At 40.3% G+C, this 21,386-nt stretch overlaps 2 protein-coding genes across 6 annotated transcripts in view; both read left to right on the top strand.

Moving 5' to 3' along the window:
- DENND2C (DENN/MADD domain containing 2C) overlaps positions 1–16,138 on the top strand; it is a 73,975-nt gene extending 57,837 nt beyond the window's left edge. The window contains exons 12-18 of one of the 2 annotated variants that reach the window (XR_001008312.1): positions 190–367; positions 3,836–3,877; positions 4,818–4,923; positions 11,075–11,311; positions 11,558–11,644; positions 13,397–14,467; positions 15,440–16,138. Coding sequence is in view for 1 of the 2 variants with exons in the window: in XM_012000797.1 (XP_011856187.1) it covers positions 190–367; positions 3,836–3,877; positions 4,818–4,923; positions 11,075–11,311; positions 11,558–11,644; positions 13,397–13,428 (682 nt within the window). In the remaining variant the exon portion in view is untranslated. Of the gene's footprint in view, positions 1–189; positions 368–3,835; positions 3,878–4,817; positions 4,924–11,074; positions 11,312–11,557; positions 11,645–13,396; positions 14,468–15,439 lie in introns of those variants that run through there. The other variant, XM_012000797.1, reaches the window with a different exon arrangement.
- Positions 16,139–17,620: 1,482 nt separating this feature from the next.
- BCAS2 (breast carcinoma amplified sequence 2) overlaps positions 17,621–21,386 on the top strand; it is a 23,298-nt gene continuing 19,532 nt past the window's right edge. The window contains exons 1-2 of one of the 4 annotated variants that reach the window (XM_012000793.1): positions 17,621–17,786; positions 17,894–17,986. In XM_012000793.1, coding sequence (XP_011856183.1) covers positions 17,694–17,786; positions 17,894–17,986 — 186 coding nt within the window. In that variant the 5' untranslated portion in view covers positions 17,621–17,693. The remainder of the gene's footprint in view (positions 17,787–17,893; positions 17,987–21,386) is intronic. The other 3 variants (XM_012000794.1, XM_012000795.1, XM_012000796.1) reach the window with 3 other exon arrangements.

Genomic DNA, 21,386 nt, shown 5'->3' with positions numbered 1-21,386 from the left:
TGAGATTGAACATTTTCAGTAAATTAAGTTTAAATTTTAACTAAAATGTTAAAAAATTAATGACTGTTCACATAGTTTTTAATCTGTGATCACTAACCAGCATCAATTTTTAATTCTTTAACATAATAACTGAAATGTCCTGCTTATGTTGCTCTATATATGACACCATTTGTTTTCTCCTCTGGCTAGCACCCTGTCAAAATGTGGCCATGCTGTGGTAGCTACACTGTATCCGTTCACCTGGCAGCATACCTACATCCCAGTCCTGCCAGCATCTATGATTGACATCGTCTGCTCACCTACTCCATTCCTTATTGGAATCCTGTCTTGCTCCTTACCACAGCTCCAGGACCTACCCATTGAAGAGGTGAGATGGAAGAATAGAACCTAATATTGGAGCACTGAGAAGTAAAAAATAAGTAATCTTAAGAGTGATGGAATTGTTATTAATATGTTATTATTACTACTTTATGCTATTTATAATATTTCTATTATATTATAATATTGTTGTTTATAATATTTCTAGTATTAAGATGGGAAAATTTGATAGTACACATAAATCCAAACCTGTATCTTATTTACAGTAGTAACCTTGGGCTCATTCTTGTGTTATTCTGAAGGGTACAGTACTCTGGATTAACTTTAAAAATTATTTCACGGCCTGGCATGGTGGCTCATGCCTGTAATCCCAGCACTTTGGGAGGCTGAGGCAGGTGGATCACTTGAAGTCAAGGAGTTTGAAACCAGCCTGGCCAACATGGTAAAACTCCATCCCTACTAAAAAGGCAAAGATTAGCCAGGTGTGGTGGCACATGCCTATAATCCCAGCAACTTGAGAGGCTGAGGCAGAATTGCCTGAACCCAGGAGACAGAGGTTGCAGTGAGCTGAGATCATGCCACTGTGCTCCAGCCTGGGTGACAGAGGGAGACACTGTCTCAAAACAAAAACCCAAAAAACTTTATTTCAAATAAAACACAATATAGATACGTGGTTAAAGCAAAATGTACAGATACATAACCAGCATTAGAATGGAATGGAAATATTACCACAATGGAATCAGTGCCAACCCCCTAGAAGTCCCCATCATGCCTCTTTCTAATCTCTGTTTCCATCCCCATTCCCATCCCCCACCAAAGGTAATCATTATCTTGACTTTTATGGTATTCATTGACTTGTTTTTCTTTATAGTTTTACCCCTAGGCATTCCTCCCTAAGCAATGTAATTCAGCTTTGTCTGGTTTTAAACTTGATATAAATAGATTCATATGGTATATATATTTTTGCCTGGCTTCCTCTGCTCAATATTATATCTGTAAGATTGATCTATGTTGATGAGGTCAACAATAGTTTGATCATTCTAATTGTATATAGGATTCCATTGTGTGAATGTACCACAATTTTCTTATCCATTCTACAATTGAACATTTGAGTTGTTTCCAGTTTGAGGTTGTTATGAATAATGTTGCTATAAATATACATCACTCCCAGTGCATACACACATAATTCAATGGGTATATACTTGGAAATTGAATTGCTGAGTCATAGGGTAAACATATCTCCAACTTTAATAAAGTTAAATTGTTTTCCAAAGTAGTTGTGCCAATTTAAATTCCCTTCAACAGCGTATGAGAATTCCTGTTGCTCCACGTCTTCACCATTACTTACTGTCATCAGTTGTATAATTTAGCCTATCTGGTGGGTGCATAGTGTTATTCACATTGTGGTTTAATTTGCACAAATTTAATTTAATTTGATTCCTGTTGAGGTTGAGCATCCTTCTATTTATTGGTCTCTTGAATATCATCTTTTATAAAAATCTTTGTCTCTTTCCATTACATTGTTTACTCTCTTGTTTTGTTTTTGGTTTTGTTTTTGTTTGGTTTTGTTTTTGAGATGGAGTCTTACTCTGTTGCCCAGGCTGGAGTGCAGTGGCGTGATCTCAGCTCGCTGCAACTTCTGCCTCCCAGGTTCAAGCAATTATCGTGTCTCAGCCTCCCAAGTAGCTGGGACTATAGGTGCACGCCACCAAGCCCAGCTAATTTTTTGTATTTTTAGTAGAGACAGGGTTTCACCATGTTGGCCAGGCTGGTCTCAAACTTCTGTCCTCAAGTGATCTGCCCTCTTCGGCCTCCCAAAGTGCTGGGATTACAGGTGTGAGCCACCACACCCAGCCCCTACTCTCTTATTGTTTAAGATGTTTTCTTTTTCTTCTCTTCTCTTCTCTTCTCTTCTCTTCTCTTCTCTTCTCTTCTCTTCTCTTCTCTTCTCTTTTCTTTTCTTTTCTTTTTGAGATGAAGTCTCGCTCTTGTCTCCCAGGCTGGAGTGCAATGGCACGATCTTGGCTCACTGCAACCTCTGCCTCCTGGATTCAAGCGATTCTCCTGCCTCAGCCTCCTGAGTAGCTGGGATTACAGGCCCCTGCCACCACGCCTGGCTAATTTTTGTATTTTTAGTAGAGACAGGGTTTCAGCATGTTGGCCAGGCTGCTCTTGAACTCCACCTCAGGTGATCCGCCCACCTCGGCCTCCCAAAGTGCTGGGATTACAGGCGTGAGCCACCGCGCCTGGCGTTAAGATGTCTTTTTATGCTCTGGATACTGGCCCCTTTGTCTGTGGCTTGCCTTTTCATTTTCAAAAATGATGTTTTTTAATGCACAGAAATTCTTAATTTTAATGTGGTTAAAATTATCAATCTTTTTCTTTATACATGATGTTTTTAGTGAGCTGCTTAAGTTACTTTATATTAACCTCATGAAAATATCCTTCTATATTGTCTCTTGGGCCTTTCATTATTTTGCCTTTAACTTTTGATTATGAATCCTCCTGGAACTTGATTTTTGTGTGTATAATGTGAAGTAGGGGTTGTTTCATTTGTTTTTATATGGTACTGTCTGTGCCGATACTACTTACTGAAAAGACTGTTCCCTGTTACTCCACTGCCTTGTCCTTCTTAAAAAAAAAAAAAATTATTTTGGAAACTTTAAACATATGTAAAAGTAAACAGAAGAGTGAAATGAATCCTTGTGTACCAGTCACCTCACTTCAGTACTTATCAAATAATGGCCAGTCTTTACCCTTACCCGTTCCTCTTTCCCATAATATTTTGAAGGATATCCTGACACAATTTCATCTCTAAATATTACAATGTGAATCTCTCTAACATAAGGGCATATTTAAACATAACCTCAATACCATTATCACACCTAAAATATCCAACAATTCCTTGATATCAGCAAAATCCAGTGTTTAAATCTCCAGTTGTCTCACAAACTTTTAATAATTTGTTTAAATCAGGTTCAAAACGAAGTCCACATATTGTACTTATTTATTCGTTTATTTATTTATTTAGAGACAGGGTCTCATTCTGTCACCCAGGCTGGAGTGCGTTGGCGCAATCACAATCAATGCAGCCTTGACCTCCCAGACTCAAGTGATCCTCTCAGATCAGCCTCCCAAGTAGCTGGGACTACAAGTGTGTACCACACGCCCAGCTAATTTTTAAATTTTGTGTATAGACAGGGTCTCACTGTGTTGCCAGGGCTGGTCTCCAACTCCTGGGCTGAAGAGTTCCTCCTGCCTCGACTTTCCAAAGTTCTGGGATTACACGTGTGAGCCATTGTGCCTGGCCCCACACATCGTATTTAGTTGATATGTTTTTAGTCTCTTTTAATCTATTGGTATGCATGTCATCATTCTTCTATTTGCAATTTATTTTTTGTTGTGTTGATTGGCTAACTTTTAAATGGGCTAAAACTTTGAGTAAATTTTGTTTAAAACTATTCTCATTGCCTGTGAATGTCTCTGGTTGAACTTGCCTGGCTCCTTTATTTCATAGGTGCTGATAGTTGATCTCTGTGCAGACAAGTTCTTACAGGAGGTGAGTGCCAAAGGAGGTAATTACTAATGTTTTAGGATAAATGTCTACTGTAGATAATTGGACAGACAATATGTGAAAGTACTTAGAGAATATGACTCAGGCAAAACTTTAGTTCCTACACATACTTGAGTTGACACCATGGCCAATCAAGCAAGATCGACCTGAAAAATTTGGCTTCAGTTTATAGCTGCCTATCCCAAAGGAAGGAGGAAACATAAATGTGTCATTCTCAAAAGAGGTAAAACCACCCTTCAACTCCAGGTGGGTCAACACATAAGCCTCTAATTTAATTACATTTTAAAAGCATTTATTAAGCACTGATTGTTTCTAGATACTCTGTTAGAATGTAAAAATGAGTAAGACACAGTTTGAACCCTTAGGTCTTACAGACTAATGCGGAGAAACAGACATACATAAAGTTTTAGAAATTGTATAATAGAAATTTGTACAAGGTACAGTAGGAGCAAGAATGAAGTGACCATTTATTCTTAATACTGAAGTGGAAAGGAAGAGTTCAAAAGCCTTCTTAGATCAGCCCTCCAGATATAACCTGTGTGTCGAAGTGTGAGCTCTGAAACACAGGGTGAAAAGAAGAGTGTTTCCCAGGACATTTTCAGAATGGATTAGCTCATCACGTTTGAAATACAATTTATTTGTGGATGATCTTCATAATATAATAGAAGACTTGTAGATGAGAGAGATCTGGTGGAAAAGTGCCAGAAAATTTTATAAAGTATATTGTTTATTTGTTTAATATAGTTAAAATATATACACCATAAACATGAAAGATTCTTCATGTAGGGAAGGAGACTTCAGACTGACTCTTTAGCCAAAATATATAAAGTCACTTGTGGAATTTTGGAGAAATAACTAGGGCATATTTGAGACTTAATCCCTCAAATCTCCTACAAAGAAAAATCTCCATTTTTTTTTTCTTAAGGTATCTGATGAGGATGAAATTCTACCACCAAAACTTCAAGCTGCCCTGATGCAGATTTTGGAAGAACGAAATGAAATCTTGACTCAGGAGCAGAATTTTTCACAAGGTATGAGACAAGTGAGCCAAGGACTTAAGGATTAAGGTAGTAAATATTTACTGAATGCCCAGCACTATGTTAAAGGATATACCAAAGTAGCATTAGATTGCCTGCGCCTTGAAAATCTTATAATCAGCTTCCTTGCTTATCCTCAATATGCCAGGTCCTCTTCTATTTCAGGACCTTTGCACTTGCTCAGTTACATTTATAGAATGCTATTCCCGCAGATATCCACATGACTCCTGCCCTTTCTTCCTGTAGGTCCATGCTCACGTCACCTTCTCACTGAGGCCTTTCCTGACTGTCCTATTTTAAATTGTACCCATTCCCCTAGTGCTCCTTATCCTCTTCCCCTTGCTTTAATTTTCTTCAAGGCTCTTAGCACTATTTCATATGCTACAGCATAAGTTCTGTGAGAACAGTGGCTTTATTTTGTTCTCTATCTCCAGTACTTTAAACAGTATTCAGTAAGTAGGTACTCAATAAATACTTGTTAAATAAATGGGCAAATAATATTTATTGGGTGCTTACACTGTATCAGGCATTATGCTAAGCACTTAACATACATTTTGTTTTATCTTTATGAAGCAGGTATCATTATTTAATCCTCATTTTACAGATGAGAAAACTAAGGCTATGTACTGACAAGGAATATTAGGGAAGGAGCAGGGCTTTTTTTGTTTGTTTTGGGTTTTTTCTTTTTTTGTTTTTTGTTTCTTGCTGTGTCACCCAGGCTGGAGTGCAGTGATGCAATTATAGCTCACCACAGCCTCAACCTCCTGGGCTCAAGCAAGTCTCCTGCCTCAACTGGGACTACAGGCATGCACCACCACACCTAGCTAATCTTTTTATTTTTTGTAGAGACAGGGTCTCACCATGTTGCCTAGGTTGATTTTAAACTCCTGGTCTCAAGCAATCCTCCCACCTTAGCCTCACAAAGCACTGGGATTACAGTTGTGAGCCACCACACCTGGCCTAGAAGGAGCAGATTTAGAGGAGTAATAAAAAGTTTAGTTTTGGATGTTACAGTTTGAGATACCTATTAGAAGTTTAATACTTAAGCAGACATCCAACTGGAAATGTTTTAGAAGAAAGATTTGGGCTAAAAGCAAACATTTAGAAATTGCTGTTATAAAGCTGTGGGACCAGATGAGATGATCGTATAGAGTGAGTATTGTTAGAAAATAACAAAGGTTTAAGGATTGAGCCCTCTGTTGGTTGTAAATGGCGTGGTTAGATTTCCAACACTTGGAGGTTGGAAGGAGGAGAACTATCCAGCAAGGGAGACTAAGAGGAGCAGCCAGTAAAGGAGAAAAACCAGGAAAGTATGTGTGTAAACTGCCAGGAGTGTGGGCAGGTACAGTGACTCACACCTGTAATCCCAGCACTTTGGGAGGCCAAGGCAGGAGATTGCTTCAACCTAGGAATTCCAAACTAGCTTGGGCAACATAATGAGACCTCATCTCTACAAAAAGTGAAAAGAAAAATAAAAAACAAACAGGAGTGTGACATTGCAGAAGTTGAGCAAATAGAATATTTCATGAAAAGAAGAGTAATCAGTTATGCCTACAGCTGCAAAGAGACCAAGTATGGTGGGACTAAGATTTGACCAGTGGATTTGACAGTATGAAGACCTTGATAACAGCAGATTCAGTGGAATGAGGGGAAGAAAGTGAGATGGGAGAGGGTTCAAGAGAGAATTAGAATTCCATTCAGCCGATTGATTGTAAAATTTATTATTTATTATTTTTATTTTTATTTTTGAGACAGGGTCTTGCTTTGTTACCCAGGTTGGAGTGCAGTGGTGCAATCATGGTTCACTGCAGCTTTGACCTCCTGAGCACAAGCAATCCTCCCACCTCAGCCCACCATGTAGCTGTGCCAACAGGCGTGCACCATCACACCTGGCTAGTTTTTTGTATTTTTTGTAGAGACAGGGTTTCACAATGTTGCCCAGGCTGATCTTGAACTCCTGAGCTCAAGCAATTCACCCACCTCGGCCTCCCAAAGCCGTGGGATTACGTGGGTGAGCCATTGCGCCCAACCATAAAATTTAATTGGATGTAAAAAGGGCCAGGAACAGCCAAGGCACTCAAAAAAGAACAAGGTTGGAAGGCTTGCACTACTAGACATCAAAATTTATTATAAAGATAGTAATTAAGATAGTTTGGTTTTGGTGCAGAAATAGAGCAACAGAAGGAATACAGAGTGCGTATGCATAAGGAAACTTGATTTGTGTCAGTGCCAGCGTTGTGTATCAGTGGAAAAAGGATGGATCATTTAATGATCCATGGGCTGGGCACGGTGGCTCCCAGTACTTTGGGAGGCGGAGGTGGGCAGATCACTTGAGGTCAGCAGTTTGAGACCAGCCTGGCCAACATGGTGAAACCCCGTCTCTACTAAAAATACAAAAATTAGCCAGGTGTGGTGGTGCACACCTTTAATCCCAGCTACTCAGTATGCTGAGGCAGGAGAATCACTTGAACCCGGGAGGTGGAGGTTGCAGTGAGCCAAGATTGTGCCACTGCACTCCTGCCTGGGTGAGAGAGTAAGACCCTGTCTAAAATAATAATAATAAATAGGACAATTGGTCTTCTATATGAAAAGAAATGAATGTGGTGTACACCTCATACTATACAGAAAATTAATTCCAGTGAATTTAAAGACTTAAATGTTAAAAGCAAAGCTTTTGAAAATATTTTTGAAAGAATAGAAGAAAATTATTTATGTCAATAACACAGTGGTGGGGTTCTTAAAAACATGGCACAAAGAGCAGAGACCATAAAGGAAAAGATAGGTTAATTTGACTGTGTTAAATCTTTAAATTTTCTTTTCATCAAGGGACACCATGGAAAAGAGATCTTAAAAACTAGTTACAGACTAGGTGAAGACATCTTCAACATATGTAGCTCAAATGAATAGTGTCTGGAATTAATTTTTTTAAAAAACACCTGCAAATCAGTAAGAAAAAGATAAACAATCCAATAGAAAAATGAGAAAAAGACAGGAACAAACATTCAAAAAAGAAGAAACATGATAAGCATATAAGTAATTGAAGAGACATGCAACCTCACTACATCATTTACACTCAGGGAAGTGCAAATGTAAGCCACAGTGCAATACCATTTTTTATACCCACCGTATTCACAAAAACTAAAAACTCTGTCCAGGCACTGTGATTCATACCTGTAATCCTAGCACTTTGGGAGGTCAAGGTGGGAGAATCACTTGAGCCCGGGAGTTCAAGACCAGCCTGTGTAACATAGCAAGACCCTGTTTCTACAAAAATAATTAAAACATTAGCCAGGAGTGTTGATGTGTGCCTGTAGTCCCAGCTACTCAGGAGGCTAGGGTGGAAGGATCACTTGAGCCCGGGAATTTGAGGCTGCAGTGAGCTGTGATGGTGCCACTTGCACTCTAGCCTGGGCAATAGAGCAAGACCCTGTCTCAAAAAAAAAAAATTTAAGTCTGACAATATCAAGTGTTGGTAAGAGTGTGTCAAGTAGTTCAACCACTTTGAAGTTGGCATTATCTAGTAATATTAAAGGTGTACATATCCTACAACCCAACAATGTAGTTTGTAGATACATACCCTAGTGAGTCTCTTGTACATGATCACTGGGAAACAAGTTCATTAGTTTTCATAGTGCCAGTATATGTGATAGCAAAAACTAAAAACAATGTGAATATCCATTTTCAGGAGAATAAAGCTTTAATAATGAATTTTTTTTGAGATAAGGTTTTATTTTGTTAACCAGGCTGGAGTGCAAGTGGTGTGATCATGGCCCACTGCAGCCTTGACCCCCTATGCTCAAGCAATCCTCTGTCCTCAGCCTCCTGAGTAACTGGGACCACAGGCCTGTGCCACCACACTCAGCTAATTCTTAAATTTTTTGTAGAGATGGAGTCTATGTTGCCCAGCCTGGTCCTAAGCTCCTGGGCTCAGGTGAGCTGCCTGCCTCAGTCTCCTAAGTGTTGGGATTACAGGCATGAGCCATTTTAGCTGCACCCAGTTAAAAATGATTCTTAAAAACATATATTGAATAAAACAGTAAGTTGAAGAAGACTACAATATTTTGTATACCGTTCAAAGACATACAAAACCTAATAATATGCTATTGGGGTTTTATATGTGTATAGTGAAACTATAATGCAGAGCAAGGGAATACTAAATCCAAAATTCCATGGTCACTCTATTGGAAAGTAGGAGAAGAATGCCATTAGAGAGAGTCACACAGGAAACTTCAAAGATATTAGTAATGTTCTGTTTGTAAGCTTTGTTTGTGGTAGAGAATTTATTCATTTCATTGTTGATCTTATAAAATACTCATACATATCAAAGAATATGTAAAGTATATACATTAGAAAGGAAAGAATAAAGAAATTATAGAAAAACATAATTTTTAAAAGAAAGAAAATAAGACATAACAGTGAGGCAAAAGTGTTGAAGATAAATGCAGTGTTGGGGCTGGGTGTGGTGGCTCATACCTGTGATCTCAAGCACTTTGGGAGGTCAAAGCAGGATAAGTTCAATACCAGCCTGAGCAACATAGCAAGACCCCATCTCTACAAAAAAAAAAAAAAATTAATAAAAAAAAGAAAGATAAATGCAGTGATGGACACGGATTCTCAGCTGCAGAAGGAAAGAGATGAGAAGGAAGGGAGTTGGACAAAATATAGCAAAACCCTAGATTAGAGTCAAAGTGTAATTCAGAAAGAGACCTTGGAAATCACCTGGTCAGCCCTGCTGGCTGCCCAGATGTGGACAGGCCAGCTGAGAAAAGTGAGCCACCCACTATTATGCAACTGCTTTATGGTAGAACTCTGACTAAACTTAGGTCCCTGATTCCCATCCTGAGTGGATCCCTGGGAAAAGAGCAACAGACAGTGTGAAGGGTCGCGGGAGGGAAGACTATTTGGATATGGAAGAAAAAGAGGGAGTGTAAGTTGAATCTGAAGTTTGAGCCTGGAACCTGGAAGGCAATATAATGTAGTGTATTATAGGGATTAAAAATCACCTGACTTGTGAGTCCAGCATCTTCACTTACTAGATGGGATGACCCTAGAGAATTTATTTAATCATTTGGCATCTCAGTTTCCTCTGTAAAAGAAAAAAATAAAAATAGATTATTATGTTTGTAAAAGCACTTAATACAGTGCAACTTCAGCCCTCAAATCACTATTTTTATGGAATAATTATAGTGTAATATGAAATGGCAATGTCACCGAGGCATGGTGGCTCACATCTGTAATCCCAGCATTTTGGAATGCTGAGGTGGGAGAATTGCTTGAGCCCAGGAGTTTGAGACCAGCGCCTGGGCAACATAGCAAGACCTGTCTGTATTTTAGGAAAAAAAAAATCTTTATTTAAAAAAATGGGACTATTGAGAGGGAAACTGATTTGGTGGGGAAATATAATGGATTTGGCATTAGATATGTATTGTTTGTTTAATTGATTCATAGTCCAAGTTCCAAAAAGAACCTGATATAGTGACCTTTAGACAGATGGAACTTATGTGCTAATGGGACAGCCAAATGATAACCACCCATAGATAGCCTGAAAATGTAGAAGGTGAGATCACAGGGCTGGAAAACTAAGGTTTGAAATTACAGTATTATCATAGCCAGCTCTATCTCTGTGCCAATTAGCCCTTTAAGGAAGGAGTGTTGAAGAAGAGTGTCTGAGCACCATGCTCAGGAAGAGAAAGAAAGGACAAGAGAAAAATAACTGCTTTGTCATCAAGTCAGGAAGGGAACCAGGAAATCAGAAGAGCATAAAGTTGTGGGGGACAAAAGAACTGAGGAGGTAGTCAGCACAAATGCAACATGGAGCTTAAAGGAGATAAAAATAGAAGAGCAGATTAAATTTGGCTGGCTCTCACCAGTGGCCTTTGAAAGAGCAGTTACAATGAAATCAACAGATGTGCAAGCCAGTTTGCAAGATGTAGAAGGAGTATGTATGGAAAGAAAATGAAGGTAAGGGTAGAATCAATTAGCCTTTTCTAGGTCATGGAGAAAGAAAGTGAAGAATGAACACTCCTAGATTTATTCTCAGTCCTTTGATCTATAACTTCTTAGGCATGACTTCCATAACCAGAGCCAGCATTTACCGATACAGATAACTGAGGAGATTTTTTTTTTTTTTTTCATGTTGCAGCAGATGTGACACTCAACTCTCTGGTGTCTGAAGCATTTGTCAGGTTTTTTGTGGAGTTGGTAGGACATTATTCTTTGAACATGACTGTCACGGAGCGTGGGGAGCGTGTTTTCCAACGGGAACCATTCCGTAAGTCTCACACCTCCCGAAGTGTACGCCACTTCCTGGATCTCTTCATGGAGACTCAGATGTTTGCAGGATTCATCCAGGACCGAGAGCTCCGGAAAAGTGGAGTTAAAGGTTGGTTTCATTATTAAGTTCTCCCTCTCTATTTAGTGAATACCTTGAAAGATTTTACTATATTATGAATAAAAAGTATTGTAAAGCAACAAGGACTCAAAATCCGAGTTGTTTATTATGAGAATTGTTTATTTTGTAATATTGTTTTAGCCCTGGAAATAATACACTGGTAATGAGCACAGAGTTTTATGTAATTCCCAGTCTGGAGTGTTAGACAGTTTCACCAACATGAGTTTTTCCTTGTAGGTTTGTTTGAGGTCCGGGCCATCCAGTATTTGGAAACAATTCCTGAGTCAGAGCCCAGTGGGATGAATAGAATTTTGCGGAGTCTTGGTAAGTTGCTGTGTTTTCTTGTTAGATAAATGTTGCTGAAGACCAGGCGCAGTGGCTCATACCTGTAATTCTAGCACTTTACGAGGTCAAGTAAGGAGGTTTGCTTCAGGCCAGGAGTTTGAGACCAGCATGGGCAACATAGTGAGACCCCACCTGTACACAAAATTTTAAAATTAGCTGGACATGGCTTGGCATGGTGGCTTACGCCTGTAATCCCAGCACTTTGGGAGGCTGAGGCAGGTTGATCACCTGAGGTTAGGAGTTCGAGACTAGCTAGCCTGTCCAACATGGTGAAACCCTGTCTCAACTAAAAATACAAAAATTAGCATGGCTTAGTGGCAGGCACCTGTAATGCCAGCTACTTGGGAGGCTGAGACAGAAGAATTGCTTGAACCCAGGAGACAGAGGTTATAGTGAGCAGAGATCACACCAGTGCACTGCAGCCTGGGCGACAAGAGCAAAACTCTCTCTCAAAAAAAAAAAAAAAAAAAAAGTAGGCATGCTGGCACATGCCTGTAGTTCTAGCTACATAGGAGGTTGAGGCCTGAGGGGGATTGCTGGAACCTGGGAGTTTGAGGCCTCAGTAAGATGATCTTGCCACAGACAACAGAGTGAGATTCTTGTCTCTGAAAAAAATAAATAAAAATTTAAAAAATAATAAATAATAAATAAATAAATAAAAATAAAAAATAAATGTGGCTGAAAAAGCTTTGCGGTAAGTGGGCCTCATCACAAAAGCTTTATAATCAGATCAGTAATATAGCCTTAAATAGGCTGACCATAAACCATGATGCTAGTTTCAAAGTGTTCTGGAGAAAAAGAAGCATTTTTCTCAAAATTTCAGATCCCTCATCAGAGTGGTCTGTGGGGCCATTTCCCAGAGATGAACCTCTCTGATAGAGAGGTTTTTATTTATTTCATGATATGTTTGTATATCATGATTATTAATCTTTTCTAGGACACATTCCTTGGAGAAATCTTATAAAAACTGTGGTCCTTTTTCCCAGAAAAATGTATTTATAGCATATAAATAAATTTTGCGTATAATTTTAGGCTGCTCATGTACCCCATGAAGTCTATCCTTGGTACTCCAGATTAAAAACACCTGGTTTAGAGGGACTTCTGAGGCAAAAGAGGATTTCTTACAAGTCTCTAATTTTCTACTTCATAAACACATTTATGATTTTTCAATAATAGTTCATGATCTAGTATGATATAAGAGAACAGGGGTGTGGCTAGCCTAAAATTATGAATAACCTATATTCTATGATATTTATATTTTGTCTTTGAAATATATGCCCCCTAATTAGGCCCTGTCCTTCACTAGTTGACAGACCATGGACATATTAGGCCTTAGGCTGTTATTTCATCTTTATACTATGGGGTTAGATTAGATCAGTGGTTCCCAGCTCTGACTACATTTTATAATCTCCAGAGAACTTTAAAAAATTTTCCCCTGGGCTCCAGGAAATCTCTGGGGAGAAGCCAGGTGATTTTAACCCATAGTCAAGGTTGAAAACCACCGGATTACATGATGTCTGAGTTCTTTTTGACCTCTGCAATTAATTAGACACATGGGGTTTGGGGTTCGTTTTTGTTTTGGTTTTGGTGGTTAAACACATCAACTGAGTTTGAGATGTCAGCTTAACTCTTGGGCTGTTCTGAATGACTGACCGGTTAACCCCTTGCCTCAAATAATGTACAATAAATAAAAATGAATTGAGAGTTCACTGTCCTTTTCTTTCCCTTTAGGAAGTAAAATGAAATTTCTGCAGAAGAAATGAAACCTCTGATTGTCTCCATCCTGAATATACAACAGAAAGTGCCAAAGAAAATATTTTTCCAAGGGTCAGGATCCCATGAAGTATTCTACAAAATTCTTGAAATTTTAAAAGGTTAAAGAGCGAGTCAGGCTGTCGGAGGAGGATTCTCCTGTTGCTGCTGTAGTAATTACTGGAGAATTGTTGGGAATGGTCTGGAACCAATGCCATCTTTACTCTGTCTCCATTTTTTTTTTTTTTATTTTTATAGCAGCCTTTTCTATGTAATTCTTGGGCTCATTCTCTGTTTTGTGCTTCATCTATGAAAGTAGTTGTCTTTCACAAGGAAAAGTCTTGTTGTTACATTTTTAAAAATAGCTCAAAGATGAGAATAAGGAGAGAAATGCTGAGTTTAACACAGTAGAGAGACACGATGGAAATGGAGAACACTGGCCTTATACGCGTAATTCTCATCACTGAACTATCATGGCAGCTTTAAATCCATGGGCTGTTTGACCTGGGCAAAGGAATAGACTCATCACATATCTCCATTATTTTGTCTTATATTATATCTAGGGGAATCTCAGGAGGAAGCCCTACTTGTAATATTATAAAGTACTGTTATTAAGTACCTTATAAAATTAGACATCTTGCAACTCCTCCTCCAAATTGTGTAGCATTTGAGTAGCTTGCTTGTCCCTCACATGTCAACATTAAACTTTGTGGAGGCTGGATCCAGTGGCTCACGCTTGTAATCTCCACCACTTTGGGAGGCTAAGGCAGGAGTTTGAGGGTAGGAGTTTGAGACCAGCCTGGGCAACGTAGCAAGATCCTATCTCTACAAAAACATTTTAAAAATAAGTAAATAAATTTAAACTTTGTGGAATTATAACTATTATGAAAATGTCCTCTCAAGGGCATGGGAGCCACCTTTATTTTTTAGTGTCCACCATGTGCCATGCACTGTGGTATATGTATGCATATCATCTCAACCAATCCTTAAATCAACCTTATGGGATAGATATTTACATCTCCATTTTACTAATAAAGAAACTAAGGCTGGGTGCTGTTACTCACGTCTGTAATCCCAGCACTATGGGAGGCCAAGGCAGGTGGATCATTTGAGGTCAGGGGTTCAAGACCAGCCTGGCCAACATGGTGAAACCCTCTACTAAAAATAAAATAAAAATAAAAATTAGCTGGGCGTGGTGGCAGGTGCCTGTAATCCCGGCTACTTGGGAGGCTGAGTCACGAGAATTGCTTGAGCCCAGGAGGTGGAGGTTGCAGTGAGTGGAGATCGCACCACTGCACTCCAGTCAGGGTGACAGAGAAGACTCCATCTCAAAAAAAAAAAGAAAAAAACACAAATTCAAAGAAGTTAAATAAGTTGCCCAAAGTTATACAACACAGAACTGAAGCCAGGACTTTTATGGACACAAAGTTGGTTAGTCCTCCAGATGGAAATTTCATCTCAGTAGGATTATATAGCTATTTATTTTATTAATAAAAATTTTCTATTAAGTGTACCAGAGCCACTTTTCAGCTCTGAGGATAAGGGACTTTATATATATATGCCTAGATGAGACTCTTTTTATTGCCCTAGAAATGCTGTAATTTTTGCTCTAATTAAATTAGACTCAAAATATGAACATTCCTTGAACATATACCACTTAGTCATCCAGACCTTTAATATCTAAAGTAGTAGTAGTAGTGATTGGAAAGAGAAATTTTTCAGTGATGGTGCAATGTTTTGTGTGTGTGTGTGTGTGTGTGTGTGTGTGTGTGTTTTAAGACGGAGTTTCGCTCTTTTTGCCCAGGCTGGAGCGCAATGGCACGATCTCGGCTCACTGAAACCTCCGCCTCCTGGGTTCAAGCAATTTTCCTGCCTCAGCCTCCCATGTAGCTGGAATTATAGGTGCCCACCACCACACCTGGCTAATTTTGTATTTTTTGTAGAGACGGGGTTTCACCATGTTGGCCAGGCTAGTCTCGAACTCCTGACCTCAGGTGATCCACCCACCTTGGCCTCCCAAAGTGCTGGGATTACAGGCATGAGTCAGTGCACCGGGCCTGTTTGTTGTTGTTTTTTTTTTTCAAATTAATGGGCAAATTCAAGTTCAGATGGTGCACTTTTCATTTATTAATGCTATAGCAAATGTCAGTTTGTTTTCTTCAGTTTCTGCTGATGGTTTCAGCTGGCACAGAAAGTATTTATTCAACCTTACAAAACTGTTAAGTTGTATTGTGATACAGTTTATTGACTTGTACAGTATTTCATTACAACCCATTCAGGTATGCATGAACCTGAAGCAGAACACCATTTAAGACTGGTGCTGTATAATATAATTCCTACAGATGTGGGTCCAGGGAATAGAACTGAGCCTTTTTTTAAATGTTAAGCAGATTACCCTAATGGGGCTTCTACTAGACATCTCTCCATTTGGTCTCTTCTTACACTCCAACCCAGCGGGAACAGTTAATAATTGGATGTTTATAAAATGGGGGTAAAAGGGTTTACTGTGATGGATCCTGGCTATCCCTTTAGGAGGAGACCTTTGCTTCAGGAATGCTGTCTTCGTCTTTGCAGCCTGAAGCTGCTTCATTTCCTTAGGTCTGTTGTGTTTTGTTTCTGTAAAGTGTTATGAATTCTGGATATTTTTGTAAAAGAATCAAGATTTGTATAAAATGTTGTTTACAGATCTTTTAATGAATAAATACATAAAAACCCCACAGATCCCTTGGAGAATTCTTAAGAGGTAAAGATCTTTTATGTCACTTAAATCTACAGCTAGCACATTTACCTAATGGTACTTAGGTAATAAGAATTAGTCTTAGATTCATCAGGCTTAATAATGGAGGTCAACATTTCAAGGCTCTTGGCAGACAAAGCCTGGGTCTAGACCGCACACTGGGCAGGGTATATAGTCTGACAACTTTATTTGGTCTTTAACTGCTTAATAAAAGGGAGGCTGCTTAGTCCAGGAGCCATGAAGAAGACAAAGTGCATGGGCAGCAGCTTGAATGGTTCGGAGACAGGAGTGCCATTCTATTACCGTTTAAGTCCTAAAGGCAAAATGACAGGATTTTTAAGGAACTGAGGTTCCTTTTGATACTCAGAACATAAAGCTTCACAATTTTAATTGGAGACTGGCGCCCAATTCTAGAGCCTCTTTAAGAATTGTACTTATCCAATGCAAAGGTTTTCAGGGTGGCGAGGGGGGAGGATAGTCCGGGTACAGCAAGGAAGTAAAAGAGGAACGACCTGAGGTGCAGTGGCTTACGCCTGTATTCCCCACATTTTAGGAGGCCTAGGCGAGAGGACAGCTTGAGGCCAGCCTTGGCAACATAGGAAGGCTCCAACTCTACAAAAAAATTTTAAAATGGCCGGGCGCTGTGGCTCACGCCTATAATCCCAGCACTTTGGGAGGCCGAGGCGGGCGGGTCACGAGGTCAGGAGATCGAGATCATCCTGGCTAACACGGTGAAAATACAAAAAATTAGCCAGGCATGGTGGCGGACGCCTTGTAGTCCCAGCTACTAGGAGGCTGAGGCAGGAGAATGGCGTGAGCGCAGGAGGCGGAGCTTGCAGTGAGCCGAGATCGCGCCACTGCACTCCAGCCTAGGCGACAGAGTGAGACTCCGTCTCGGAAAAAAAAAAAAATTTAAAAATTAGCCAGGCGTGGTGGTGTGCACCTCTAGGCCCAGCGGCTCAGGAGGCTGAGGTGGAAGGATCGCTTGGGCCTGGGGGGGTTGAGGCTGCAGTGAACTATGATCGCCCCACTGCACTCCAACCTGGGCAGCAGAACAAGACCGTGTGTCCATAATAAAAAAGAGGAAGTCCGGCACAGAGGAAGAGAAAATTAAGGGGAGACGGTGGCAGTAAGCAGAGGTGGGAAATCAGTTATCTCTCCCCGTCAAATCCTGCAGCCAGCTCCCTCCAAAAGTGTTAAGGGGCTCCCGTTCCAGATATCAACGTTTTGGAGGAAACGAAAAGCCCTAACTTCAAATCGCCACCATTCGCTGGCAAAAAAAATACAGTAAGCAGGAGACAGGAAATTGAGGCCTTCCGCTGACGCAGTGAAGCCAAGACTGACGTCACGTCCGCCCAAAACAAAGCAGCCCGGCAATTTCTAGATACCGGGCGGATCCGCCTTCAAAATTATCAACTGAGCATGCGCGAACGTCAATATGCAGGAAACGTGATTACATCAGTGTCAGGCGCCGGCGTATCTAAATAGAACTCAGTTTACGCAGACGCAGAAAACGCAGGCAAACCTGAGGTCCTCAGAATGGCGGGCACGGGTTTGGTGGCTGGAGAGGTTGTGGTGGATGCGCTGCCGTATTTTGATCAAGGTTATGAAGCCCCTGGTGTGCGGGAAGCGGTGAGTGCGGGGTGTCTTTGTAGCTGACTCACTGTTGGCTGGCTCGGTACCGAAAGAAACATGTTACAATTTGCCGCTTCTACCCTGGCCCCAATTCTCTTTCTAAGGCTGCAGCGCTGGTGGAGGAGGAAACTCGCAGATACCGACCTACTAAGAACTACCTGAGCTACCTAACAGCCCCGGATTATTCTGCCTTTGAAGTAAGTATGTCTTGAGCCCGGGTATGAACGAGGATTCCTGTGAACCTTTATTTTGGATTGAGAGCTTCAGCTACGTAAAAGTGATTTTTAGATTCCAGTTTTAACCATTGCTTGTATAGGTATCAGTCTGTTGAAAACAGCTAGCTAGATAAGTCTTCTCCGAGGTTCTTATTCTAAGATCCATAGGAAGACTTTCTGGGACTCCACGACTCACTTAATGCAAAAATTTGTGGCTACAATTCTTTGAGATAGGATCCATGCGTAAATTCTCAGAGGGACCCTCTCCTGCCAAGAGTCACTCTACAGCAGGTGATCTAGAATTTTTTAATATGTATAAGCCTAATTACCTAAGCTCTTTAGAACCACTGGAGAGTGGCGTATTAAAGTCTAGTTATTCACCAAACGTTTGTGGTATGACTGAAGGGACAAACCATATCCAAGTGTATACTACTCTTTTCTCAGCCTTCTCCTTTTTTCTATAATCTGTCCGATGTTTTTATTAACACATTTCTGATTAATGTAGGCAAGAACTTTCCCTGATACGAATACTTTCCAAGTGCTAGGTGCCATTCTAGATTCTGAAATCATAGAGATAAAAATATGTGGGTTTTAAAAAAATATGTATTTTGCTTTATTTTAATTTTTCTTTATTTAAGACAAGCATCGTCTCCAAAAAAAGATAGGGTTTCTGAATACAGAAAAATACAATACAATGAGGAGCTAGATATATAAAACAGAAAGTTTACAATAGTATGTATAAATGTGTAATAATATGTAAAGGACCTGTAGTGGAGGTATATGTAAGGACAAGAGGATTAGAGAAAGGAGTGCCCATGCTTGCCTAGGGAGTCAGATGCTGTTCTACTCCACACAGTGAGTATGATACTATTTTAAATGTATAACCTTGAAGTACACCCAAGATTCTAGTTAGGGTCTAATTAGCTAAGTGAAATGTAAGATATTTCTAAATTATTGGATTCAAGTATTTCAATATGTACAGCTTGGAGTTTTTTTCCCATTATACCTAATCGTTTATTTATGAAAGGATTGTATTATTAAAAGGCAGTATTTAGCTGGGTGTGGTGGGTCACACCTGTAATCCCAGCACTTTAGGAGGCTGAGGTGTGAGGATCACTTGAGACCAGCCTGTGCAGCATAGTGAGACCCTTTCTCTACAAAAGAAAAACTAAAAAATTAGCCAAGCATGATGGCATGCACCTGTAGTCCCAGCCACTCAGGAGGCTGAGGTGGAAGGATCACTTGAGCCTGGAAGTTCAAGGCTGCTACAGTGAGCCATGATAATACCATTGCGCTCCAGCCTGGCGACAGACTGAGATCCTGTCTCAGAGGAAAAAAAAAAAAAAAGATATTATTTGCATTAAAGGAACATGAAAAAATAGTTAAGTTTGTTGTTTTTGTTTGAGACGGAGTCTTACTCTGTCACCCAGGCTGGAGTGCAGTGGTGCCATTTCTGCTCACTGCAACCTCCACCTTCCGGGCTGAGGTGATTCTCCTGCCTCAGCCTCGCGAGCAGCTAGGATTACAGGTGCCTACCACCATGCCTGGCTAATTTTTGTATTTTCAGTAGAGATGGGGTTTCACCACGTTGGCCAGGCTGGTCTTGAACTCCTGGCCTCAAGTGATCCGCCCACCTCATCCTCCCAAAGTGTTGGGATACAGGGTGAGCCACCACGCCCAGCCTTGGCTAAGTTTTAAGTAGAAGACATATGTTCCTATGAACGTGTTTTCCTATGCTTTTTCTAAATATTGTTACCTAGGTGTAGATGTTAACCACATTAAGAACTAAGTACAGTGGCTCACATCTGTAATCCCAGCACTTTGGGAGGCTGAGGCGAGTGGATCACGAGGTCAGGAGATCGAGACCATCCTGGCTGACAGGGTGAAACCCTGTCTCTACTAAAAATACAAAAAATTAACTGGGCATGGTGGCGGGTGCCTGTAGTCCCAGCTACTCAGGAGGCTGAGGCAGAAGAATGGCCTGAATCCGGGAGGCGGAGCTGGCGGTGAGCCAAGATGGCGCCACTGCACTCCAGCCTGGGCGACAGAGCGAGACTCCATCTCATTTAAAAAAAAAAAAAAAGAGAGAGAACTAAGTACAGTAATGCTTCTTGGACTGATTTCTGACGTTTTCAAATAACTGCATTCAATCACAGACTTCTTATAATACTTATGCCAGTTTTTTCCTTCTCTCTTAAATACCTTTGTAGTTAGTTTACTGATTATTTAATTAGCAAACTCCTGGGTTCAAATGATTCTCCTGTAATTAGTTTACTGATTATTTAATCCTTTCTTTTTTTGAGACAGAGTCTTGCTCTGTCGCCTAGGCTGGAGTGCATGCAACTCCTCGGCTCGCTGCAACCTCTGCCTCCTGGGTTCAAGCGATTCTCCTCCCGCAGCCTCCCAAGTAGCTGGGATTACAGGCATGCACTACCATGCCCAACTAATTTTTGTATTTTTAGTACAGACAGGGTTTCACCATTGTGGCCAGGCTGATCTCGAACTCCTGACCTCAAGTGATTCACCTGCCTCGGCCTCCCAAAGTGCTGGGATTACAGGTGTGAGCCACCACACTTGGCATCCTTTCTTAGTAATAGTTGGTAATGTATGCTGGGCTCACTGTCTTTCTTGGTGTACAAAACAGCTCTATAAACTATATAACTATGTTCACTATCCCCATTTTTTTAGCTGGGAAAACTGCAGCTTAGAAAGGCTCATTGACTAAGACCTTAAGCATTCTTCAAACTGCCTCTGAAATTACTCTTTCATTAATTCACTTAACAACTATTTACGAAGGTCTATTCCATGCTGGATATTGGAGAAGAGTATCGGCAGGGTCCATACTTATGAACCTTACAATCTAGAGTGTTGAGATGGACAATAAATAGATCAGAAAAATTGTTGATAAATGCTGCACAGAGAATGATAGTGATAAAGTGACTGGGTGACTCTAGGTTGGGTGGTTGAGGAAGGCCTCTCAAAGCTGAGATGAGACTACTCCATGAGCAGGGATTTCCCCCACCGACCCCGCCGCCCATGACTTAGCTCCACGAACACTGGGTTAGTCTTTGGAGAGAGCTGAGCTAAAATTCCAGATCTATCACTTACTGAGCATGTGAGTTAGTTAAGGGTTCCTCCTGTGCTGTATGGCTCAAGACTACTTATACCACATTTTTATACCGCCTCTTGTTTAATTATTAGCTGTTACTCTTTGTCACTGCAGAATTTTCTAGCTAAAATGCCTTGGTATTTTTTGCAGGAAACTAGATAACTACATTTTCTTAAGATTATGTGTAATTTAGCAGTAGCGCCTGCAAAATGCTTTCTCCAGAAAGAAATGCTTAATACAAATTTTTTTTTTTTTTTTTTTTTTAGATGGAGA

Source organism: Mandrillus leucophaeus, unplaced genomic scaffold (assembly GCF_000951045.1).
Source record: "Mandrillus leucophaeus isolate KB7577 unplaced genomic scaffold, Mleu.le_1.0 Scaffold64, whole genome shotgun sequence".
NCBI classification, from domain to species: Eukaryota; Metazoa; Chordata; class Mammalia; order Primates; family Cercopithecidae; genus Mandrillus; species Mandrillus leucophaeus.
Note: the sequence above shows the minus strand (reverse complement) of the source record. Positions and strands in the feature narration are given on the sequence as shown.